At 38.4% G+C, this 27,012-nt stretch overlaps 2 protein-coding genes across 4 annotated transcripts in view; one reads left to right on the plus strand and one right to left on the minus strand.

Moving 5' to 3' along the window:
- The window catches only part of phkb (phosphorylase kinase, beta), a 100,034-nt gene extending 95,838 nt beyond the window's left edge, over positions 1–4,196 (minus strand). For 2 of the 3 annotated variants that reach the window (XM_085436554.1, XM_085436480.1), the window contains exons 1-2: positions 4,113–4,196; positions 1,464–1,550 (exon numbers count right to left, since the gene is read on the minus strand). In XM_085436554.1, coding sequence (XP_085292680.1) covers positions 1,464–1,550; positions 4,113–4,176 — 151 coding nt within the window. In that variant the 5' untranslated portion in view covers positions 4,177–4,196. Of the gene's footprint in view, positions 1–1,463; positions 1,551–3,257; positions 3,359–4,112 lie in introns of all 3 variants that reach the window. The other variant, XM_085436635.1, reaches the window with a different exon arrangement.
- A 323-nt stretch (positions 4,197–4,519) lies between these two features.
- The window catches only part of itfg1 (integrin alpha FG-GAP repeat containing 1), a 159,464-nt gene continuing 136,971 nt past the window's right edge, over positions 4,520–27,012 (plus strand). Inside the window, exons 1-6 of the mRNA XM_085436741.1 lie at positions 4,520–4,900; positions 5,320–5,401; positions 5,549–5,670; positions 6,692–6,749; positions 7,033–7,110; positions 7,233–7,327. Coding sequence (XP_085292867.1) covers positions 4,720–4,900; positions 5,320–5,401; positions 5,549–5,670; positions 6,692–6,749; positions 7,033–7,110; positions 7,233–7,327 — 616 coding nt within the window. The 5' untranslated portion in view covers positions 4,520–4,719. The remainder of the gene's footprint in view (positions 4,901–5,319; positions 5,402–5,548; positions 5,671–6,691; positions 6,750–7,032; positions 7,111–7,232; positions 7,328–27,012) is intronic.

Genomic DNA, 27,012 nt, shown 5'->3' on the forward strand with positions numbered 1-27,012 from the left:
TTCCAAACTCCATTGCGCTTTATTTCACACCTCAAACATTTAGTAAACAATTAAGCAAATACAAGTAAACTGCAATAAATTACAGGTAGTAGTAAAATCCACTACTAACTCTGTTACGCTGTGTCCACACCTACATGGGTATTTTTGAAAACGCAGCTGTTTCTATGCGTTTGGGCCTTTCCTCCACATGTAATCGAATCACAGAAAACTGAGATTTGTTAAAACTCCTTTTCTGCGTTTACGTGTGGACGAGGAATACAGAGTTCATCACGCAACGTCAAAGGTATGTGCCTTTTTTCACGTCACGCTGTGCGCCATGTAATTGTTTACATGAGATGAATTGCAGAATGGCAGATAGAGACAAAATACTGTTACTGTTAATCTGACTATCTGCAGGTTTTACACACTTACATATACCCACGCAGTTACTGTCCCTCTATTTAGAAAGGCAGAGGCGTCACGGTGTGATTATTTTACTTGTTGTTTCTGTTGTTTCCTGTGTAATAATATTCAACATTGCTATCAAAACATTTTTTAAAAAAATGCCTCTTTGTGCAAAATGGGTTCAAAAACACAAAAAACTGTGGGACACTGTTTGTCTGTGATTTGAACCGGGGAACAAATCATGGCAGGATCAGGCTGATGTTATTTGTATCCCGCTGTAACTTTACTGTATAAAGAGCTAACATCTCCAAAATGTCAGGAGTAGTTAGTCATTACAGCAAGTGTTTGTGAACTAAAAATCAAGAATGTAGGATACTGTTTGTCCGTGATTTGGAGAGCCCAGCGGATCCTCCCGACGCAGGGAAAACCAATTCTGCAGGGGAGAGCTACCTCGGCACTTGTGCAGGTGAAGCTAAAGGGCAGATATGCTTCAAATATGTTAGGAAGCATATTTGGCGATGCTTCATCTCCTGCTTTGCGTTTGTGTGGGAGCCCCGTTAAAAACCTGTCCATTATGCTAGCAGTGTCCAAAGCGTTCCTTTTTTTTTTCTTTTCATACCGCGCCCCCCCTGCAATGGGCGGGCCCCACACTTTGGGAACCTCTGATCTAAGACAATGTAGAAACTTTTTCGGCGCAGTTTTAAAATATTAAAAGCTGTGCACTGCAGTTATACAGTGAGAGAACATAAAAGATGAAGTCAAACCACTGAGATACTGTGTAGATTATGTGGGTGTCAAAGACTCATAAACTTGATGATGTTGGAATTACTATGGGAAATTAGCGATCTAATGTTCCTGTAATACGGAATAACAGGGACTAGTTTCTCTTATGTTTAATGACATGGCAGAAATTGAGTGGAAATTAATACAATTACATCAGGGGAAAAATATTACACGTGAATGATCAGACTCCTCCATAAAAGTACCAAAATGCCTGCAAACTCCTCTGATTGCCATTTCTTCTACACATCTTTACATTATTAATCCGCAGCTTCCAAAGAGTGAGCAAATGTATTTACCTGCACTGTAGTAGCGGTCCAGCTTCTCCCAGAGGGGTTCATCTTCCCGCTGGAGATTTGACAGCTTCAGAGGTTCATAGATGGAGCCTGAAGAAGAATATACATATTAAACACAAACACTTGCAAACACAGTCCTTCAATAGCATTCCCAAAACTGATGTTCTTTAGAGGTTTAAGTTTAGCAACAGTTTCAGAATACATTTATTTTTTGTTGGATGTTTCCAGTTAAAAAAGAAGACTAAAATTGTAGGCTTGCGGTTGTATGTATCCATCAAACTAAAGCTGATGTTTACATTGATCTATACAGTAATATAGATTTCATCTCAATTCAATTCAAGTTTATTTCTATAGCCAAAAATAACAACAACAGTTGTTTCAAAGGACTTTTTAATATAAGATAAAGACCCTACAGTATTCTGGAGAAAACCCCGACAATCAAACAACATCCTATAAGTGGCATTTTGCGATGGTGGGAAGGAAAAACTCCATTTTAACAGGAAGAGACTTCTGACAGCCATTAATTTATGCAGAAATTAAAAAGGTAGAGACCGAATTATGAAATAACGCCAAAATCCCCATGTCTTTTTCCATGTTACGGCACAATGGACAAAAAGTGTTTTTGCAAACATTGTGATATCACAGTAAAGCTGACCTTTGAACTTTTGGATAGAATAAAGAAGTGTTGACATTTTCTATCTGACTGTAAGAATTAGCACATAATGTCTTGAGGCATATCTTGAGTGGTCAAAGTGAGTTTGACCTTTGGCCACCAAACTCTGTTTATCTTTAGAGAGATTATGACTTGTCATATCTATTGGACAAACCTTTGTATGTACACAAAGACAACCTGAATGGATAATGCTCTGGCCACGGCTTTTGTCAGCTTGGGACACAAGAACAGGCAGCAGACAAAACACAGAAACAATACACACATGCTATCAGTACATTCTGTTTTTCACTGCAACACATCTGTGCTGAGACTCACAAAAGTCTCAGCACACAAAATGATATTCAAGCCCTGAGCTAAACATTCAGAAAGTAGCTGCGACTCGTGAGCAGACATTTTCCTCTGAACTGAGAGAGAGTAGCAGTTTGAGGGAAGCCCCAATTTGTTAGACTTTCTCTATTTTCAGACACTTTTCACTTTGCTGAGATTTGCATTTTAATAGGTTTGACCTTGGGTCAGTACCACAGGTACTGAAAAATTCACATTCTTACTGAAATTAGCATAATTTCCATCAGCATAAAAGTTGCTGGGGACAAAGCCAATCCATCTCTTTTTAAAGATAACACTTTAAACAGGCATGGAGGAAGTACAATGTTCCAATTTTAATTTCTAACATGAGATCAGACAAATGTAAGCTGTCACTGTTTGCTTGGTTTTAAACAATCCCCTGACTAACTTCAGTGACTTCATTAATACTGTAAATTCATTTTGTGCCATATCAGGATCTTTCATGCTTACTGTGGAGGAGCAATATAATTCTTCTGAGTTTAATCCACATAAGCCACACTGTATCAACAGTGTGAAATTACAGAAGATTATGGGTAATACTCTACTTTGCACGTCAGAATTCCCAACAGTCCAAGCATGAGATGGTTTTCTTTTCTTGTAAACACGGAAAAAAATGTTCTGACCTGAACTTTTCTGGGTTGCTGTTTGAAGGAATAGGATGATCACATTCACAACATATGTTTTCCTGTAATCGTGAAATAAGTATATGGTCTAGAGTCCAGATATCGTCACCTATGTCCCCTTCAGCTGTTTCCCTCAGATCTGCTGTCACTACTTACCGAGTCTGTAAACTGTCCGGTGGAGCTTGGTAATCGCAGCCGAACCGGCCATTCTCAAAAGGTGAATTTAAGGCCAAGCGACTCTCAGCTAAATCACAAATCTACAGCAATTCACAGTAAATGAGTTAGTAGCAGAGAGTTACAATTTTAGACATGCATGAATCAACAACGAATTACATCCTGGGATGACGACAATAATCAAGAACATGCAAGAAATTACAATCCATTGTATTTCTTTAGAAATGAGTGATGAAGAGTAGAGTTATAATGAAAGATGACAATACATGGTTTAAATGACTACATCACTATATTAGGACATAATTTGACTAATTACTGCACTTTATTCTTCATAACATAAATGGTATGCTTTCAGAATGCTGCGTTATTAGGCTACACTGGGATACACCTCTTGTTAAATCATAATTTCACACCAAGATCTCTTTTAAAGTAGATGGTTATCAGCAGTTCTTAAAATGGTTGGCTTCTTACAGCTGGCGACAGTTAAGAGTTTAGGTAACGTTTGTGCAATATCCGACACATTCCCCCAGCGCAAGAGTAGCATAATGTGTCAGCTTTCACAGGCCCGCACAGTCCTTCAGGAACACAGTTTAACACAGTAATATACAGCAGCACAGTTTTACTATGGGCGAGATCTCACAGCGACCTGATGAGAAGCTCTTAAAATAGCTCTTGAGTGCTTCACATTTACACCTCTGACCTTTCATGCTTCTACCAACAGTGCAGTAGACACATTAAAACGGGCAGAACAGAGGCACTACGTACAGAGGCACTGCAAGCACAACAGAAAAAGCGGGCGTGTCACAATGCAGAAGATCATGCAAAGTTATGTCAGACCTGATCGCTTTGATCGGGCTTTAAATTCCAAGAGCTTCCACCCGACATCTGCTAAGCTCGCCATGTTTATGAAAGTGTTAAAGTAGCTACAAAGCTAAGGTGTATCCGGTAGCTTCTTTCAAAATAAAACGCGAATCGGGCTTCTCAGCATAGGGTAAGAAATCATAAGGCTAAATTCTGCCGTGGCTTACCGGTAAATAAAGCCCGAGTGTTTCCACAAATTATCTTCTGCGTGTTAAGATATTGAATTTATTTTTATTAACGCACTCATTTCGATAGTTAATATGTGTCTCATATTTATTAAGAACACAATTTCTTTCCGTTTCCGGTTTGTTTCTAAGTAACTCTCAGTGACTTGATAGCTGTGAAATAGCTCGGGGAGCACGACACTGACGTAAATAAGGAAATTCTAATGTCATATTATTTATCTTTATTTCTAAACGTTACTTGCAGCTTTTCCCACTAGAAATAAAAAAGCACGACATATGCTTAACGCCGTTAAATGTTATGTGTAATTACTTAAAAAGCAGCTACCATTTCCTTCTGCTGTAAAGCAGTGCGCCGTATTACAGTCAGTGTTGTTGTTGGGAGCTACACTGACAGGAAGATGATTTGGACGCTTAAATTAATTACTTTAGCGTTTTTGTTACTTTTGGGGGGACAGTATAACACATTTGCTCTTCAAGATGTAACGGCCGACCTTTTCGGTCCCGGGAATTATGGGACGGTGGCAGCTTTCGGAGATTTTAATTCGGATAAACAGACAGACATCTTCACGATCAAAGAACGTAGGTTTACTCATCCACACTTCACACAGCAAACAGTCAGTAAGGCTTCTTATTAACAGTTTGCACAAATTATGTATATTGAGTTAAAACACTAAATGTAATCAATTTAATATAAAATGTAATTTGACATGTATTAATGTATATAAAATGCGTTTTTACCTACACATTGAGCTACAATGTAGCTTTGGTTTGCTTCTTTATTTTTAAAACCGAAGTTTAAACGTCTCATAGCAGCCAGAGGGGGGGGAAGTCCACCTCTGGACGACAATTAGCCTGGTCTTGCTGTATTTTTATTAAATGCACCTGTGTTTTCTCTGCAATGACATTTCAGAATGACTTGTGAAAAATATATACTTAAATAAAAAGTAAGTAAACTTAAATTTTTTAAACGTCTTTATATTGTCTTCTTTTTGTTTCAGAGACTGATTTGGTCATATTCTTGGCTGACTCCAAACCACCTTACTTCAAGCCCAAAGTTCAAGCCAAAAACATTTTGGGAAAGTATGCATATGTGTTTGTTATTTCACTCCATTAGCTTTATTATGGCACTGGTCTTAATTTATGATTGTAAGTATGTTCAGTGCTGACAAACTGAACTTACTCGCATTTCAGCATTATGTTTACTCAGTACTTTTCTTGCTGTTTCAGAAACATCACCAGCGTGGTTCCCGGAGATTATGATGGAGACTCTCAGATGGATGTCCTTCTCACAGCTAAGAATGGCCAGGAAACAGAAGTTTTCATCTTTTGGGGGCACAACCAGACATTAGGTACAGCTCTAATAGTGATTTATTTACAAATGCTGCCCTGCCGTCACAGGAAAAAGCCATACCCTGGACAAGTCGCGAGTCTCTCCCAGGACTAACACATAGAGATCGACAACCATCAATGCTTGCTGAAATGGAAACTCAAAAACCGTTTCTACTCTCTGATGATACTTTAATTTTTTTTAAATTGCATTTGTAAACAATGGTTGGTAGAGAGAACAGAAAGTCTTGGCCTCTCTATCCACTTGTTACAACAGAAGCAAAACATTGTCAAGATTATGCATTTGCTCAGATTTGTCATTGGTGATACTAAACTTTGTATCCACACATATTAATTTCCCCACAGATTTTACTGCTTATATTACAAGTTGATGGAGGCATATTATTGCAATGCAGTAATTCTTAGTGAATCAATCATTGCTGCAACACATGATGTAACATAAATCACAAAATGTGTACATTGCCCGCCAAACTTTCCATTTGCTGTTTTAGAGTTGGTATTGCAGTAATTTACAGTGAAGAAAGCATAGATGTTTCACTTTTAGGACCTTTTGGAGGGTCACTGCCACAATATCATGACTCACTGGGAAACCGTAATTTAAAAGACACATTGTTAATTTTATTAGCAACTGCTGTCCTTTTTTCTTTTATAGGCTATCACCATTCAGTCCAAAACAATAAACATTAACTAGATCAATAAAAATGATACCTCATTTTCCACATGTTACCAACTTTTGCTTAATATACAATGCCAGTAGAAGCTCATCACCTGATTATTCAGATTTGTTTCTTTTTTAGTTTCTTTTTTATGTGTATATTTTCTGTTTAGGGATTCCTTTTTTATTGAACTACAGGCAGAATATATATACAAGAAAAACCATTGCATAATGAATATTTCAAGCTTTAGCTATTTTTAGCAATTTGTAGCTGTTGACTTCAGTTAAGCAAAACCACTGATTTCTGTTCTGTGTTCTTGTCAAACCATTAATACTCAAGGCCTTTTTACCTTCTTCATTTTGTATAGATATTGGAGGGGGGATTAAGCTGAATCACACCTTTAGTGATCAACCTCTTGTCATGGAGTAAGTATCAGTGTAAATTTACATGAATTGCTTTGAATTTTAAATAATTTGCTTGATTTCGATTTTTGGCTCCATTTGTGCATTTTTAGTCAAACTTGGTTTTTACAGAGTTTTTTTTGTCTTAGTTTTCAATAATAAATCTTATCTAACTTTTCCAATATATTAGCAACCATTACCTCATGTTTTACCTCCCTCATCATTGAAGTCCTTCAAAATGACTACTTTGGTGATCTCCGTCTCTCCTGAAGTCTTGTTTTCATTAAAAGAAAAACAATCTTTTCAGTTTTAATGGGGACATGATTCCAGATGTTTTTGGAGTCATCAGCTCTTCCTCCAGTGTAGTCTGCTATCTCACCAAAAGGTAATGGAAAAGTTTCCAAACTAAGAGTTTTCTATCTTTATTTCTAGTGCTGTTACACCTGAAGCTCAATTCTGTGGTGTGTCTAAATTCTTTGGTTGTTTTATAACTTTGGCTTCTCTTAGGACTGAAGTGTGCAGCAAAGCACTGAGTTTAACTGGCGCCATGCGTATGCCTCACTCCAATGCTTTCATTGACCTCAACAAGGACTTCACTGCTGGTAAGTCTGATGTTTAAGCATTGCCTAAGCATGAATAACAACTGTAAAATGCTTTGGTGTTCTTAGTACAACTTATGTTGTCAATTGTATCAAGTCTTTCAGCTTTGCATGTTTTCAAAACTGTCACAACCTTGTACAAAGGTTACATTGACTTAAGGGAAATTATCAGAGAAACTTCGATCATAAATGACTGCATATTGCAAAAGTGCCTATGATACTTTACTGATGTATCATGCACATAAATTTAAAAAAACTAAAATTAAACTAAATGAGTATTATTTTATTCCTTTTTTGGTCATCTTTGGCTTCATGTTGGGACTTTTCTTTTGTTTCTGTAGTGGAATAATATTTCCTGCATAACGATATAGAAATGTTTTCCCTCAATTTATGATTTGTGATCTCCCGGCATAATTCACCATCACTGCAAATGCATTGCTTTGTTTAACTGCACAAATTTCTTACCCCTAATCACCTCCTGATTTGCCCAAAATATACCCAAATCATTTGTTGTTTCAAATCGTTCAGCAGGTCGATAAAGTGAGCTTACACTGTACAGTAAGGTGCTACAAGGATCTCATTTTCTATAATTTTGAGACATTTTGTGTCACTGCATGTTTGCACTACGGGTGTTTGATAACCTTGAACGTGGAATTGAGTACAGCTACTAAGAGGAAAAAAAGGTGGAAAAAAATCCAGGAGGAACCTTTCCAATGCTGTAGCTGGCGCATGTGTGAGGTTGGGAGTTCACAGAAACTCCCCACTAATCAAGCCTTTTAGACATTGTTTCCATTGTGACCCAAGGGAGGATGGAATAGGTTTCCACCACCACTGATTGCAGCAGTTTAACCAAGCCCTTTGGGCATAGGTTCATGGCACACTAAGACGTGGCCTGGAATTGGTAGGTTTTTTTTCTCCCATAAAAACAACTCTAGAAAACCTCCTACAGGGCCTGGTTCCTACAGCCAGAACATACAAGACCCCAAGCGTGAATAATGTTTACATAAAGCCTGGCTTTGAAAACACTGCCTATGGTCACCTCACTCTAAAAGTGCAGTGTTGCCTTCCACTTAACCTTCTTGCTAGCATATTGCTCCATTTCTGTTGGCCTATGATCAGTTTCAGCTGAGACCTAAATCTCTTCAACACTGTTTTGTTTTGTGGCTCATTCCTCTGCTGGTGTCCTTGTACTGTTTTGGTGTAAAGGTTGATACCTGTTATCACCTATTTTAAAGCATGACTTCTGAGACTGAGTCTTTTATAGTCTTTTATTTAGTAAAGCTTATGAATTGATTGAAAAGTAAGCATTCCCCCCCACCCTGCCACCCAAAAAAAGAAAAATCTGGATCCTTTTGCTGTTAAAATGTATCATTTGTTAGTTTTTACTTATTTATAGTGACTTTGTCCATAATGCCATTTTTTTCTATTTATTTGTATCAGTCAGTGCAGCACGGAGACCCTGCCTACTGTAAACCACAGTAATCACTGTCTTCTTACAGCTGCAAACATAACCTTTTGGTGTTTGGAGACATAAAATCCATATAATCTCCTGAATAAATTTAGTGTTCATAAAAAAAAAAAAAAAAGAACTGGTGCATTTTTCTCCAAAAATCTCCATACGATGCAGATGTGGTGTAGCTGAATTGTTTCATAAAGTTCATTCTGCAAAGATGTATTTTTTATTTTATTCCTTTTCTAGAGAGAACTTGAGGAACTGGGAAAAAAAGACCAAAATATATTTAATGCCACAAGTTCAGCTTGACTAGGGGAAAATGGAACAGTCATTTTCTTCACCAGTGAATGGAGAAATCACCTCATTCTTGTTTTACAGCATCTCACTCCTGTCCTTCTGCCCACTAAGTGTAGCGCTGTCACTTATACTTATGGGAGGATTTTTGTTTTTCCTCTGGAAGCTAATCCTTGTGTTTAAGGTAATCAGAAAGGATTTAGTCATGTCATACTCACTGCAGGTATCTTTTTGAGCTATGAGGTTTTTCCCAAGGCTGTCACAATTTAACCAGAGAAGATTTTAATTCATATTTAATCTGTTTAGGGATTAGGAGAAAGTCAATAAATTTCCCCTTTTTGTTGCAGAATTGAAAAAAAAAATCTTTGTTTTTTGGGGGTTGTTTTAATACAAATTAGAATGTGTTTCTTTATCAAGTGTGCTGCAGCTTGTCTGTCAGAGTGATGGCCTACACGTCAGCCTGTCTTTTACTTTTTTTTTAGGTTCTCTGCTTTAGGTAGTCATATCTTGCAGTGCATATGTGCAATCACAGAAAACACACAAGGACAGTGATCATTATAGTAAATTCTTATGACTTGTCAAGTACATTCAACTACAATCACTTGCTGTGGTGAATGCAAGGAAACAGCTTAGAGAGAAGAACCTGTGGGGGGTGGGGACACTTGCTGTACATCTGGTCGATGTCAGACTCTTTGGCTGCTGCTATCTGTGGGGGCATGCAGATGGAGGAAGAGAGAGGAGAGAAAAGTAGGCAGGAAGTGATGGAGTGATAAAGCTGAGCCGGAAAGGATGGATGGTTTGAAATAAAAGGATGCCTGGAAAGATAAAGGGCAGAGGAAGGGTGGGAGGAGGGGTGAGCAACGCAGTGGGTGAGTCTTGAGAATGGCTCAGCTCGCTGTCTGCTGCGACCACCTGCTCCTCTAAGCGGTACCGGCTGGAGTATAACAGTGCGGCTTAAGCAGGGAGAGAATGAGTTTTGAAGACAATCTGGATCCTGTTAGTTAGCCAGTTTAAAATAAATTTGTCTTTAAAGTGACATTGATGCTTTTACGTATTCATATTCTATTATGATATTAATATGTTTGTCATAATTCATTATTTATAGTCAAGCACCTTAGACAGTTACTGTAGCCTCAAGTCTTTTTGCGCCTATTTATATACATCATCATCATCATCATCATCATCATCATTATCATTATTTATATACACCTATTTCTGGGAAGTTTAGGCTCCATCAGGTGGGTTGGGGAGCATTGATGTGCAGCCATTTTCAGATCTGTCCAGAGATGTTCACTTAGGTTAAATTTGGGCTCTGGCTGGGCCACTCAAGGACATTCAGAGTGGTCCCAAAGCCATCTCTTTATGAACTTCGCTGTGTGCTTAGTGTCACTGTTCTGTTGGAAGATAAACCTTTGCCTTGGTTTGAGATACAGGCTCTCTAGAGCTCTCTGGAACTGATCTCACAGTTCTTACTGCTGAAAAATGCCCCCACACATAATGCTACCACCACCATGCTTTACTGTAGGTATGGCATTGCCCAAATGACGACTGTTGCTTAGTTTCCTCCAGACAAGACGCTTGGCATCTGTTTTGATAAACCTAGCAACTGTACCTTATGTGGTTGCCGATATTTGGTGAGCTGATAGAAAAATTGCATTTTGAATTACTTGCCACAAAAAAAACCATTATTCCCTTTATACTCGCTCCTCTTTGGTAATGCTAGTTTGATGCTAAAGTACCAAGACCATGCCTTATGAACATCTGCTACAGATTATGCAGAAATTATAAATTGCACTGGATGCACAAGTAGCATTGTCTTTTATGCATCATTGTTCGCTTTATTTGGCGAACAGTGCTAAGAAATAAAAACTTCCCTCAAATTTGTGGAAACCCAAAATAACAAATTCAATTTGGAAATGTAAGAAGTAGAAGATACAGATATTTGTATAAAAATGTAGAGAGTGAAAATAAAAAGTTGTCAGAAAAATAAATGCTCAAGTAAAGTACAGACACCTAAGTAGTTATACTTTGTTACTTCCCACTTCTGCTCAGCACACTCTTTGTAGGTAAAATGGAAGAACAAAGAATTCATGAAGCCTAAAATAATCTCCAGGTTGCAGTTTTTTTTTCATATACTGTAGCTCAGTTAAAGCACCTGTCTTTACTTAAGCTACTAATAGCAGCATATCAACATGTCAATCAACATGTCAAGCAGATGATTGAAAGATGTGGGTTTTTTTTGTTTTTTAAAGGTAACAGACATTGATTATATTACATTATATTACTGTATTTCGCAATAAATCTAACTAAGAAACCCCAATAAACTGGTCACCCAGTATATTTACTCTGTTTTTAACTTTGTGTCAGCGCTGCTGTTTAAAGGATGCTTTCTTCAGCATCTTATTTTACAGTGAGGTATTTTGTTAGTGTCGTTCAAGGAGGATTGAGGCTGTTGCAGGGCTGTGTCATGACCCCAATCTAAGTCCAGTGTCCCTGTAAACAGCACTATAGTAGTGTATTGGGTGACCTCCCTACATTAGCACTGCCAGCAAAGGGCTGGGGGAAGTCAGAAATAGTTACTTGGCCAGTGTCAAGGCCTCATTTAGCTTGCTTATTGGGCACTTCAGCCAACCAACCTGGTGGTGACACATTGCAAATGGCTCATCATCTCTTGTTGCCATCATCCTCCCCCAGCCTCTGTCTCTAACTGCAACACATTCGTAACAGCTTCATGCTCATTTGTTTTGCAGTAAATTTATCTCTTTCGTAAAACATTTGGGAAGCTGACGCCTGTTTTAACAAAGTGACATTTTTTGTCATTTAGTTTCTCCAACAGAGTTCATTGTGTAAACTTTGTGCATTAAAATGTAATTATGTAGATATACCAGATATATTTTTAGACCATTTTGTCAAAATAATGGTCCTCAGGCTACTATTTGTTAGCACTTAAAAGGGGTGATGCCACAAAACAAAAGTACAGTATATTTCTCTGTTTTATTTTTTGAATGACAAAAGAAAGCCTGTCATTAAGCACTTCATTGTAGGTGTAGATGTTCTCTTCTGATTACTTGTCACCACAGTGACACCTAATTAACAGGTAAACCGCTCTTACAGGACAGCCAGGAGGTCCAGCTTTAGAAAATAGACAGCCAATGTGAGCAGGTGCTTCAGTGGTCATCAAAGCTTCCGTAGTCATCATAGCAAAAATGGCTACAGGAGATGTCCTTATCTTTTGAATGATGTTCTGTGGGAGTATTCACACTCATAAGATCTGTCTCCCGTAGAGGATCACAGTAACCTCCAGGGGCCACATCACTTCATTTCAAAAAGAGCACCGCCTGGAAGGAAGTATCAGGAGCATGATAAGAACTTGTCTGAGGGAAAGGTAGTAATTGCAAGGTAATTTTAGATGCCATTTTAGGGGAAAAACATGCACAAAGACGGCAATACCAGCATAAGGCTCCATTGCTAGGCAACGGACATGGTAATGCTCTGTGCAGCATCCAATTAAACTACCTCTGTGTTGAAGTGGCTTGTTGATTGTGTGACTAATAATGTGGTGGTGGGGGGAGAGAACAGATTTGCCACCTAACAAGAGTGGCCAAGAAGAAGAATTGATTATACAGGGATTAAGTTTACATTTGGTGAGGCATTTTTAATAGCCATTTTAGAATCAGGACACTTGCACAGAGAAAGCAAGAGAGAGACATTCACTAAGTGAGGAAGGATATTACAGAAATTTTAAGCTTTAACAACCAACCAATGCAACATGTTATTGCTGCTGTGTCTTTTTGTTATGTGAAAAGTATTTTTTTCCCAGTATATTTCCCTGTTTTATCAAATAGTTTCCGAGAAGGAATATTTCAGACGTGAAAACCTAAAAGAATGAGTGATAGTCATGTTAAGGTATTTCTTAAATATGGGATAAAGTATTCCTTATTTTTATGGGTAGCACAGTGATGTGGTGATTAGCACTTACCTCACAACAAGAATCTTCTGAGTTTGAATCCCCTGGCTGGCTGGACCCCTTCTGTGTGTAGTTTTGTGTTGTCCTTCTACTCCTGCTTCCTCCCAGGGTCCAGAGACATTCACCTTGGGTTAATTGGTGATTCTAAGTTGGCCGTAGGTGTTAATAGTTGTCTCTTTCTCTGTGTTAGCCAGTAGAAGCCTGTCCAGAGTGTATCCCACCTCTCACCTTGTGACAGCTGGAATAGGCTCAACCCCCAACCTTAACCCTAATTTTAAAGAAATTGGAAGAAAATGACAGGATGGATCCCTTCTTTATTTTTCTGTACACTGAAGGTCATGCATTTTGGAGAATACCTGTGCCCAAAGTGCATTTAGTATGAAGGGATTTGAAATTCTCATAGGTGTCTTACAAACGAAAAGATCAACGTCACTGATATTCATCTAAGCTTAACTAAACAGATAGTTTAACTTTACAGACCCAAAAAAGAGACCACAAAAACTGTTGGCGGGTCTGGTTTGTGGGAGTACTATGTCTGCCATATTTGCAGTAACTTGATAAACTGAGAATAAATGCCCAGTCTTTTTGAATAGTTGTGTTGTAAATTGAAGTGTGGTAGTGGTGTGTTGTGGCATTCACGTCCATGACCGTAGCCTGTGAATATACATTACCTCTTTTATATATATTATATATTGCAAACTTTAGAAGAAAAGTAAAATATTGAAGAAAGTATCTAAGAATAATTCTTACTGACCTCCAAGATCCATTTTTTAACCTTTAGAAAATTGACATTTTTGTCTTTTGGAGAAACGTGTTAGCTATTATTGGATGAGTACCCATGACATTTGCTGCATATATCCATTTTAGCCAGAGCATGAATCTTAATAAATTTGGGGATCCTTTGATGTGTCTTTCAGCACCACCAGTTGCTTAAATATTCCGATATTCCAGTATTAGTCATTTGAACTCTAGATGGAAATTTTTTGTATAATATGACAGATAACCTACTTAACTCTTTAGGTACAGAGTGATTCACTCAGATTGTCAGTGGGAAGAAATGTGAATCACTTGATTTTCCCAAATCCCTAGTGAAATACTTTGCTGACCAATTAACATATGAATGAAGTTCCCAGCATGAAACACGTTGATTCTTTGTTTCTTTAATTGAACAGGAGCTGTGGACATGCATATTTTGCAGTGTCACTGATAGGCAGTATTGCTTTCATTAGTGTGGAATGCTAAATGGCCGACGAAAAGAGGGGCATTTTTGTACTTGCTTTCAAAGAACACTCTTTAAAGCATGTATTGGGTGACCGATTGTTTGACGATGTGTATGAAAGGTCCCAGGTTGGATTTCAGCCGTGGAAGGTTGTTGAGATTTAAAAAAAAAAATAAAAATTTTTTTTTCACGTTTTAACCAAATTCACAAACATGGTTGGTTTTGACAAGTCCTGCCAACCTTGTTTGTGACACTTTAGGTTTGCATATTTTGTGTGTGTTTATCAATCTTAATATGTAATGTGCCCCTTGCAAATGTTATTGCTTAACCTGGAATAGACACACCCAACAGTGTATTTATTGCAAGTACACTGCTCATTGCTCTTAATGTTGGGACACTCCACTGATGTACTGTATGCACACACACACACACACACACACACACACACACACACACACTTGGTTCCACTCTGTGTAATGAGCTTTTATAGCTTGTTGCACATACTCACAGACAGATACACATTTAGCATAAAAAATGTTGTGAACAAAATAGGATTGAAAGTCTGTGTGAAAGTCCCCATAGCTACTGCACCTACGTTGTTCCCTGTAATGGTTTTAGGAGATTATTTTTTCTGGGAATAGCGTGGCTCCATTCTGCGTTTGTGTGTTTTGCCATGTTTGTGAATGAGGCATTTTGATGGATCGGGGTCAGAGTCACACAGTGTGGAGTAGGCCTACATATTGGCTTAGAGACGGATTTATTCAGCAGAGCTTTATACTTTGTTCCTGGCCCGGATTTTGCATTTTATCTGGGCGTGTGTGGGGTAGTTTTGTAAGGGAAGGTTGTGGATGTATACTGTGAATATCAGAACTAGCATCATGATGTTGAGACAGTTTATTGATGGTCCTGTATGTGTGAGAGTTGGTGCATGTACTTGCGTAGGAGCTGAGAATTGTGTGTAAGTAACGGTGTACATTTGTATGGATGCTTGTAGTGTGTGTACTTGTGTAAAACCTGTGCAGCTGCTTTGACGTTGATTGACGGCATTCATTCTTTATTAAAAGTGTTTTGACTAATTTACCAAGTCAGCCATGTTGCAGCCTCTGGGGAAAAACACTGATAGAGAAGAGCATCTTTGAAGCAGCTCTTTCAACCCTCTTGGTCTGTTTCAGACATTTTAATAGAGAGGAAAAAGTTACTGTCATTTTTCACTGCATTAACAAGTGAAGTGTAGGTGATATAGTAGCAGTGCAAATGTTTTTTTTAAAGGTTTGCGTCTGCTCTATCTTTCAACGCTATAGTAAATCGTCTTTGTGGGCTTTGGGCAAGTTTGGAAAAGCTCGTTTCACAGTCCACTGGTTTCTTGCTAGCAGAGAGACAGGGCCACATATCAGTGAAGGTGGCCAGAGAATATTTGCCACCAAACTTGCACACTACCCACTGCCCTGCACCTCTTAAAGGGACACTCTGACATTGCAAGATTGTAAAGTTTTTCCAATGTGAAGGGACATTACATTCACCATCACACTGGATTCAAACTGTTTGGTTCTTTTAATTTCAGAATCATCTTAAATATTTTAGGATTATTTTTAGTTTACTGTGATTGGTGCCCTGTAAGTTGGTTTTTTTGTGTGTGAATTCCTTGATATGATATTCTTTAGAGCCAGAATTCTTGAGCAGACACCTCAGTGTGCTATAACTGTGAAGGGCTAAAGGTGAGCAAGTGTCAGGCATCCGTTTCCTTAGGATGACCTTTTTGATCTCACATAATCAAATAGATGGCAGATGTCTGCAACTATGTTGTTTTTCATAAGCATACATACTCTGCATAAAATACAGACCATTATTCTGTAATGCACAATCACAGACATAACATCCTGTCTATTTGCAACCACTCACTATATGCACTCATTCATATTCTGTGCATCTGTTGTTTGTCAGGTGTGTTTACACTGGGAACATTTTTACATTTTCTCCTTGTTTTTTTACTTCTTCTTTTTTTTTTTTTTTATTAAATTGAAAGCTCTTCACTACAAATATAAAACTTAGCTCGAAGAGTAAAGAAATTTGTGTCTGGTCGATTATTTCTTTGTTGTAAAAGTGCTTCTTGGCATTAAATCTTATATCATTGGAAAGTTTGTTTATTTTTCCTTAAATGTTTCCACAGCATAGTTGAGTATGTGGGTTGTGCCCATGAAAAACTTGTCAAATCGTCTATGCCAATGCTAAATAGCCTATTCTGCTAAAGGCTCTTGTTTTTAGTTTGTGGTACCCCGAGTGTTGACAAGCAGGTGCCTGATTGGCAGCTGATTAGCATTATTCAGCGAGGAGTCCAGATTTGGCCTATGGCAGTTAGATCGCACTGATACGGTAATAGCTTTTGGTGGAGGCAGTGTGATGGTGAGGGGCGGCTTCTCCCTCCATCATAAAACAAGGCTTATCATCATTGGAGGCAATCTCAACGCCGAGTGCTATCAAGATGAGATTCTGCAACCAGTGGCAATCCTATATCTCCACAGTCTGGTACTGAATGCTGTCCTCCAAGAATATAACACTTGCCCCCTCATTATCAGAGACTACCTCCAGAGTTTGGGAGTGGAGAGGATGGAATTGCCTACTTGCAATTCTGATCTCAACCTCACTGAAACTGGTAGCATCAGCTGGGGGGTGCTGTTTGTGTCAGAGTGACCAACACAGCCGCACTGGCTGTACAAGGGGGGTGCCAGGGTATTAAGACCCCTGTTTATTAATGAATACATTCTTAAATTGCCGATATTGCAAAAATTGTTTCTTCAGACTTCAATCATCCAATCCAATAAACGACGCCAAACAATAAGTTTATATTCACAAGTAAAAATATTTAAAGGCTGCTGAAGTATTACAGATGAGAAATTACCAAATGATTACAAGTGGTGGACAAACAATTTTATAAAGAAAAAAAGGAAAAACAAAAAGAGGAAAAAAAATCCTCATTGACAAGAACTGTGGATATCAGAGTTGGTGCCAAGATGCAAATCTTTCACAGGGCTGGTCAGGAAAAGTATAAAAGGTTTGGGGGAACAGAAGATTATCAGTGTGGTGCCAGTTAGTGCGTTAGTTAGTACAATTTTCTTCTTCCAGCATTGAAACAGGCACCAGTTATTAGCCTTTTGGGCTCAAATGTCAACATATTTTCAGACCAACCTTGTCTCCTTGCGTCTCTGCTCCCTCCTCGCTGTAAGTGAGTGAGGTAAAGTATCTGTTTCACTGGTGACAGCTGTGACATTTCCTTCAGAATGCCAAAAGCTCTCTCTCTGTCCAGCTGAGCTGTGGATCAGTCCGAGGGTTAAAGACAGAAGGAACAGATCGATGCAAACAAACACAGAGGGCCTGACTGATAGGCTGCAGAATGGCTTATAGCAGGCCTGTAGACAAATATATCCGAAATACACAAAAACAAGAAAGTGCACATATGTACACTCTGCATTTATCCTCCGTTTTATCCCCATTTTACTTCATTACTGTCAATATAATCCAAACTCTGTCATGCACACACATGGACCCACACACTATAATTAAAGACCCATGAAGTGGACATTTGTCCTCTAGCCTCCATAAATAAAACAATGTGATCAGTTGGAAATGATAGCCTTCCTTGAGCCCATCTTCATGGCAACCCTGATAGGATAAACCCTTATACACAGCTGTGCATCTTCACATGTGTGTCTGTGCTCCTGCGTTCATATTTGACAGCCAATGGGGGGATGAGAGTCACAGCTTGTTTGCTGAGTAACTGGCTAACAAATAACCTGCTTAGGGGCAGCAGGACAAGAAGGAAACCAAGGACTGGCACTTTCTCTCTCTCACTATTACTTTCATACTGTGTCTCTGTTTCTCTTTTGCTGCCATTCTCAAGGTTTTACTGACCCTTTATCCTATTTTGACTGCACTGCCTTTTTACTTTAGTCATATATAATTGTAGCACTAAAAACATTTATATAACCCAAATGGCTTGAAGTGTTGTGGTGGTGAGTGATGTGACAGCACACGTGCAGAAAAACACTCAGCACATCAGACACTAATGCAGCATTCGTGTTGCTGGCTGTCAGATCCACTCTGCACTGCAGCCTGGATAAACCGCAGCTACTGCTGCTGCAAACCTTTTACAGGTATAAGCAGGGGGCTGTTATTTTGCTGTTGTTGGCCTCAAATTACCCTTGAAGACTAAAGAAAGCTTACACAGAACCTATATATTGAAGTGTGAAAGGTGTTTGTTTATATGTATTAATTTATTTCTTATATTGTAATTAGTCTCCATCATTTTTATTTATTTATTTATTGATGTACGTATTTATTTAAATCCTAAGTTTAAGTAATAAATGGCATTGACTTGCTCTATTTGAATGGACAGTAAAATAATTACTGTTAGTTTGTAGCTCCTCAAAATTGATTTTTACAACACAGGAAGCGTGGTGGCTTAGTGGTTAGTATTGATGCCTCACAGACAGAGAGACTTGGTTTAAAGTCTCCTCTGTGGAGATTCTCCCTGTGACCACTCAGGTTTTCTCCAGGCATCCCTGCCATTGAAAAATAAGCCAGGTAATACAGCAACCTTGAGCATTTTTAAAATTAGATTTTCTTATTTTTAAGAGTCATACTTCTTTGTTAAATAAAGCTCAAACAAATTAAGTGAATTTTTTGCTGCCTTTAATATTTTAGGCTAGTATGTCAGTTGTTGAAGTTGGACCTACTTAAAAAAAGAACAGTATTGTTTCTGACTTTACCTATTACAGTATCAGTTGCTGAAAACATTCGATGGCTGTCATGAAAAAGAAGTCAGAGCATACAGCCTTAGAAATCAGTCCACAGGAAGTGTCCAATTTAACCACTTTCCACTGCCGATAGCAGCTGCAATGGTCTCTAAAATTGAGAATTGGACTTGGAAATGTCTGCTGGTAGTGTATATATGTGTATGTATGGATGGATGGACGGATGGATGGATGGATGGAAAAAGACAAAGTATATACGAATCAAGAAGTCTGGGTTCTAAAACCTTTGAGTATATCAAGAGTGGACGGAGTGACTGTATTATGTTATCTTATACTATGTACAAAACTTGATTCTGTTCATCTGGACGTAGCGTTTTCAAAAACTCTATGTACAAGGCATACTATGTAAATCTTGTACACAGTGACCCAACTTTACTTGTCAATCAGTGCACGCACAAAAACCCACCCATAAAAGTGCACTAGCCTTTTAACAAGCTGCTAATTGTGAACTTGCAAGCACAAAGAGTCACAAGCAAATGAATGCGTTTTTTTTGTTTTTGTTTTTCTTTTTTTTAAGTATGTGGTTTCCACGGTGCTGAAAGACAAAGAGACCTGCAGATGTGTTCAGAGTATTCCAGTGTAGTGTGTGTGTGTGTGTGTGTATTTGTATGTTAATACTGTGGCAGACATGAAAGTAATACAACTGGTGTTAACAGGGCAATTAGCTTCAGCTCTATATATAGACTTTGCTTTTGCACCATTAAATGGAAGTTTACTGGTGCTTGTATTGCACTTTTCTAGTCTTACTAACCACTCAAAGCTAAATTCACACTACACTTTATTCACTTCACATTAAACACTTGCATATAACATCCACTCCTATGGCCACTTTAATTTCACAAATTTTCCTAGCATGCATGTCTTTGAATTTAATTTTCTTCATGAAATGTGGGATGAAACGAGAGGCTCTTTCCACTATATTTTGATAGTGCTGCACTACTGGACCATCCAAGGTCCTTTTTATAATTGTGTCTGGATATTTTTAGAGGCCAGGTTAATGCCTACAGATCGTTTTTTTTATTGCATGGAAAAGCAACTGTTATTTCAGTAAAAGCATAGCACAGAAGATTTTTTTTTTTTTTTTTTACTGATTCAGTTCCATAAGATATCACACTAAGCCATAATAGCTAGACAGCATCCAGTACCAGGGCCTTTTAATTAGTTTAAGCTCTCCCCAAAAAAATAAAAAAAGCGGGGTCGGCAGTACGGGGTGGGGGGATTGGGGGGGGGGGGGGGGGGGGGGCTGTTTGGTCCTCAAGACAGTAGAATGGGCGCTAAGTGATGGTCTGCCGACAGGTTCCACTCTTGCCCTTTAAATGCAGGTGGTGTTTGTCGTTCACTTTTGGGGCAGGAGAATTATTTTTTTTTTTGCCATTTTTTGCTTCACTCTGGAACATGAATTATTAGGAGAATGCAGGGAATGGCAGTACAGGACTAGCTCTATAGAGAGAGTGTTGAGAGACTGCTGTGATAAGGCATTTTAGCCCTTAACAGTTTGCTTAATCATTTACAACTGGGTTTCCCCTTTGGCCAGAAATTTTGCCTTTTGATGTGCTCATTCATTTATACAAACCAGTTAATGTTTCAGCTTACTGTTCTTGGGAGTCATAACACCTTTTGATCCGCGGCAATGATGCTACCCTGTAGTAGCGCAGATAAAAGACTTTGTGTGTGCAGAGAGAAAAAGATAGAGCGAAGGTGATAGTGAGACAAAGCAATAGATAGTATAGGCCCCTGCCTGTAGCTGTCTATTCTCCTCAATGTCAGAGTTCTCCTTCTCTGCGAGAGGCTTAGCACCCACCTAGCATCACCCTATCTGTTTATACAGAGGCTAATAGGAAGCCTGGTCTTTATCCCCACACCGCAGCTCAACATAATGGAATAGAAAGACATAATGCTGCTCGAGTCAAACAGTCAGTAGAGGCCTTTAAATTGCTTCCAATCCCCTTAACAAATCTGATGGAGAGGCTATGAATAACTCAAGGGCTTCTCTTCTCTTCTCTTCTCTTCTCTTCTCTTCTCTTCTCTTCTCTTCTCTTCTCTTCTCAGATTAGCCGTACTTAACCAGCAACGGAACTTACTTTTACTCTTACTTTTATTAATTAGGATATGTCTTCTTGTGCTTACCTTCCAGTTTGGAGATCTTAATTTAAATCACACTTGCTGCAAACAGTTTCTTCAGAAATGTACATTTTCTCTATGAATGAATACAGACCAGATAGAATATAGTCCAGTCTCCAGATGACTTGTTCAAGCGACATCAGTTTGATAGAGACCACCCTTGGAGTTTCTTCTTTTATGCTCTCTTTCTCCTGCGTCATGTAAATCGACTGAAACAATCCAATGAAATGTGGTTACAAGAATGTCTAAAATATTCAGCTCTGATGTTTTCATCTTCATTGTCAGGGTTTATTAAGCAAGAAGCACTCAGTACTAACAAGGGGAAAAGGTTTATATGATATTGAAGTTTAAAAAAGTAAAGTAATATTACAATACATTTGAACTTTTTCTACATGAAAGATGCAGCCTAGTTTGAATTTAGAGCAGGAGGTGTGCTATAAATTAGTAAAAGCAGGTTACAGTGGTGAGTCAAATCAGAGCCTGAGATGTACGACTTGTCTAAGCCAGAGAATCATTATCTCTACTGTTGTCATGAAAAAGCGGTGAAACAAATGGTCCGGACTGGACTGGAATAAATCCCTGCTTTGAGAGGAAATTTTGAGGAAGAGAATATATTTATAAAAGAAATTCCACTAATATGCATCCCCACCATTTTGCTAAGTATAGTTTGCGACCCAACTCACTTTTGGTGAAAATATATTAATGATGTGGCAAAAAATCACATCATAGAAGGTAAAAATTCATCAGCTGGTAGGTTGGGGTTTTGATGTTTTAGGTGAAAAACTATATATGTTCTGTTTTTTCCTTCTTCTCTTTAAATGGAACCAAAACATAACAGCCACTGTTTTTTGGTTATTTACTTTCCATTACTTCTCTAGAACCTCTTGGTAAATGGATTGACTGGCACTTATAAAGTGCTTTTCTGCTCTTACTGAATACTGAAAGTGCTTTTTACTACAAAGTCACTTTCAACCATTTGAACACACTTGTGCAGCAATTTGTTGTTTGCCTATAAGCTATCATGCACACATTCATATCCCAATAGATACATCAGAGGAGTCCACAGTCTTGCGTGAGGAACTGGGGCAGCCTGGGATGAGCTACAGCAACAGCCACTTGAACTAGTCATGTGGTAATACATAAAATTAGGATCAAAATTGTACGTCAAGCTTCAGATCCTAAATGCAGAAAAGAATAACTTCCAGAGAGGAAGAGTAAAAATCTTTTTCTCCAAGTACCCTAAACAAAAAAAAGACAGTTACTAACTCTTATGTGATTGAGGATATTGTAAATCCACATGAGGCACATTGCATGTTTTGTTGCCAGCATGTGTTAAACAGCAAACACCTGTCCTAAGCAGTTCAAATCATCTATGTAGTAATAGGAACTGCATCAGCCATCCAGCCTTTGTGCTACATGCTGTTATTTGTCCCAAAAATAACAGCTCAAAGACGTACAATACCCACACAGCCTCAGCATTGTGCAACATGGTGTTGTGTGCCACAGTTTACCATGCTGGTTGTTCTGTGGTACTTGAGCTGTTTTGCTTGTTGTTTTAAAAACCATGTTATTAGCAAGAGACACTTGCAATTATCCTGTTAGTGTGAAAGGCCCAGCTGATTGTAGATGATTGGCTGGATCACAAACTGATGACAAAGAAATTCACAGATGCACGCTCAGATATTTAAATAATGTGCTGAAATCAGCCATGCGGTGTGGGGGTGGGTGTGCATGTGTTTATGCAGGCTGCTCATCATGTACCCACTCATATGGGTATGACGTGCATGCCTTTTGCAGTGCCATTTCTAGGGAAGGAACAATTTAACAACACTGAAAAGCCTGAAAGAGAAAGCAGAGTAACATGGAAGAAATGGTGAAGTTACTGAAGATGGAAAGCATCTTTTGCAAATTAAAGGACTAGCTTGCTTTTGCTCTGTACTAATTAATTAAGTAAACATCTTTTTCAGATGCATCTCAAGCACAGGATGGCCTTACCATTTGGTATCAGTTTCTTTCTGTTTTGCTTTGTCTCCCTCTGCCCAGTGTTTTTGATGCCTTGTATATCCATCGCGTCAGCTATCACAGTTAGCATGTCTTTAATTATCCGACAACATGACATACCAGTTAGAGCTCTGAATCCCTATTGTTGTTACGCAATCCCACCCTCCTACACACAAACACATTTATATACCTCAATTATGCATCTTTCCCAAGTGGTGGAGGATGACAGCTCCATTAGCCTATGCTTTAATTGAGTGTATGTGCTCATACTGCAAGGAGCTAGATAATGTTGTTGAAGTTGGATTTGGTGCCTCTAGTTTGTTAAATGTGACTCAGCAAATAAAATGAGCTAAAGGATGAAGTGATGTAGCAGTCGGTATTTCCAGCCTCAGACGCATGATTAGTTTCTTTTGTATTTGTTTGTTTTTGTCTATAGTTGTATGGGATGAAAAGAATAGAGCATTATGCACAATAAAGTCCTAAAAAACAGTTACCCTCAGTATAGAAAACATAGCAAAACATAAGAGAAGACAAATCAACTGTAATTGAGAGAAGAAGGAAAAAACAGGGAGAATACTTTTGTACAGAACGTGGTAAATTGTACTGGGTATTTGAGAACAAAGAAAACTGAGTAAGATTACATCTTCTAACATCTATCTGATGAAGAAGATTGTGTTTACAGATTATATGGTTAGTTTATGCACTGATCAAAAGAGGTTCTGCCTGGGGATTCAGCGATATAATAGTGCAGGTCACACCGACATACACCTCACTACAATTTAAACTCAACATGCAGAAACATTTGCTAATCACTTTGTTTGTATAGTCCTAATATTAAGCAGAAGGCTACACATTCCTTATAGCTGAGGCATTACTGATGGCTTACAAGTACACAGCAGCTGTCCTGATTTTCTTTTTCTACTGGGCCGTGGATTGATGGGATTCTCTGGCTTTGATGGATGTACTGGTCACCACCAAATGCACAGGACTGACAGGATTACTGGTGGCTTGTCGTGATACTGGGACAACCACAGTGCCCGTGAACTCCCAGTCAATGTTTCAATGTTTTGTGTCATCTTCATTGAGAACATCTGCCTGTCATAGCATTGCTTGACGTTGAAAAAATTTGAAAATGTAAAAAATTTCATCCAGCTGTTTAATCTCTACTTCAAACATGGGTGGCTTGAATTTGGTGCTGAGCAGGAGCCCACCCCCCAACAAGAGATTGGTGATCAGATAACTAATGCTTATTCCTAAAAGACTATCAAACAGTCCATAAAGCCGGCTGCTTCAGTGATTTCTTTGTATCATTAAACTGGTGTCACGCTGATTTACCATTGCTATCATACAACACTGTCAAATTCACAGTGGGCATTTTCTAAAATTAAAAAGATTAAATTAAAGCAGCAGAACCAACGACATCCTTATTTGATCCATACTTTTTTTGTCATTTTTGGTCCTTACACTAGTATTACATTTAAACTGCCTTGCTTGTTTTCTTTCGTTTCTTTTTCCTTCACACGTTCTAGCCCTACTAACGTTGCTAAAATGAAGCTAAAAAGATTTTCGGCAAGTCTTTCTCATATTGAATATAGGAAGGAAAACAGATTTTTATGTTAAAACAATGGAGTAGACTTGACCTATTGAGTCATATCCCTTTTGATCCCTGGTAAAGGAATGCTTTTATAGGCAATGGTTTAAATTTTCAATATGACTGAAAAAGTATCCAGTGAACTAGAAAAGAATGATAAAGATATGCTTTGAAAAAACATTATTTCAGAACAAAATTAAATTGTGATAAGTGGTCAAAACATGAAATACCATACCCGGAGGAATTTCCCATAGGATCCACTCTTCTGTTCTGTTCTGTTTTTTGTTTATGTTCCTCTTTTTTGTTGGAGTCCTCTTTATATCTTTATATTAAAGACCCTTAGAAGCCCAGTTATAAGTCCCTGTAACAGCAAAACTATGTTAAAGTGAGTGATGGTGGCAGCACTTATGTTTCTATTGCTATTTGGAGCTCTTCTCTCTGGAGAATTTGTGGAATACTTTATTGCAAAGAAAGTGAGTTAGAGAAGGGGGAACAGAGAAGTACAATACTTTTAAAAAGATCATTTTAAAGGAATCACATTGCGATTACAATATTGCATAGTTTACAAACCAGAACTTTGTTTTCAGTCTGTCTGTATTCCCCTTGACAGACTGTGAAACTGCTTTCCTTCTTAGGACAGATCTGAGAACAGAGCCACCTGTAGTGTAGTGTCCAGGGAGGAAACAGAGTGAAGTTTCAAGAGTGCTCAAGTGGTCTTTCCACGTTTAAATTGTCAGTTTACACCCTCAAGATGCTGCATGAAAGTGGTGAAGACCAGACTAACCAAAATAAGTGCAGTGACCTTCTAAGTTGGGCTGAATTTAGTAAAAGTCTAAAGCAAGAGAAAATAATGGAGATGAGTCTGTTAGTGGTGAACATGGGTGAAAAAAAGAAAAGCAATAAGATGAGCAAAAAGAGGAAGAACCCCCACAGCGAGAATGTTAAGTGTTTACAAGATGAACATCTCTCTGCTGCTCTATTCCTCTCTCACTGACACAACGCCATCGCATCTAATCAGCCAATCACGGCTGGGTTCTGTTTAAGAGGCCTGATTGGCTGATTAACCAAGCTCATCAACACACCACCCGGTGTGGCTCCAAACACACATAGTAACACGAAAACCTGCATAAACACGCTCTGCAAAGTGCTGTGTGTTTGTTTGTGCGTCTGCACATATGCATAATCTATGCATACATTTGTTATGTACTTTGCATTTGTTAAAAAGTTTGGAGTCCGCGTGGGCAGCATTTCTGCAAGTCCACAAGGATTAAAAGTTGTAGTTGAACTGTTTTACCAGCTTGAGCACCTTAAATGTGGCATTACTTTGCAACAGCTGTAGCTGGTTTTTAGATAAATAACCACCATCTGTGGCCCACCATCCCTGTGATTAAACACAAAGGCACCAGAGCCTCAGATACATTTTTGGATATGTAATGTTATATGACTATAATTTGTAGTACACCGTAGGTTCTATTAAAACCATGAATCCATGTGTGTTTAGCACAGATGGCGTAGTATATTCTCTAAATTTTAAAGTTGGTAACTTGATAGTTAATAGTTGGTATCTCTCTGACATAAGAAGCTGATGAATTATTTTGAAGGAGGGCCAGGAAATTCAAATCCACCAAATTAGGAGCACCTGCCACAGTGGGAAGCATGTGTAAAGCACAAAACATACATATATGCACTAAAACCTAGATTTTAAGAATGCTAGCCAACTAAATCCTTTCTCACATGAGCTCCTAGAATGTATTTGGGAAGTTGAGCTCATCCAGAGAAAGTTACTTGTCACTTGTGAAATGACTACAGATGAAATCTAGGACTACATTTCCATGTGTATTTGTTACAAGACTTTTTTAATCGGTATGGTATCAGAGGATCACTTTTCAGTCAAAAAGCTTTGACTGAAAATCTCTTTCAAAACAGTATTTTTAATGTCATGTATAGTCATGCATATTGAGTGACATTGTAGCATCTTGAACTTGTTGGCTTTGATGACCATGACATTACTAGATAATTCTTCTGTGTATGGATATAGGATTTCTATAGTGCTTTCTATCATTACACACACAACCTCCGTTTGTCCTGTTGTTCCAGTTTTTCCTTTATTAATTTTCCCCTTATTTCAGTACCATTTGTATATGCCCATGCAGGGCACAGCAACACATAGCAGGGCCCAAAGCAGATCAATGGCAATATTTATTTCATGTCCAATTATTGGGGCAGAACCAGAG

Source organism: Copadichromis virginalis, linkage group LG1 (assembly GCF_057382275.1).
Source record: "Copadichromis virginalis isolate Kocher_CV1m ecotype Utaka linkage group LG1, C_Virginalis_male_GT1.1, whole genome shotgun sequence".
NCBI classification, from domain to species: Eukaryota; Metazoa; Chordata; class Actinopteri; order Cichliformes; family Cichlidae; genus Copadichromis; species Copadichromis virginalis.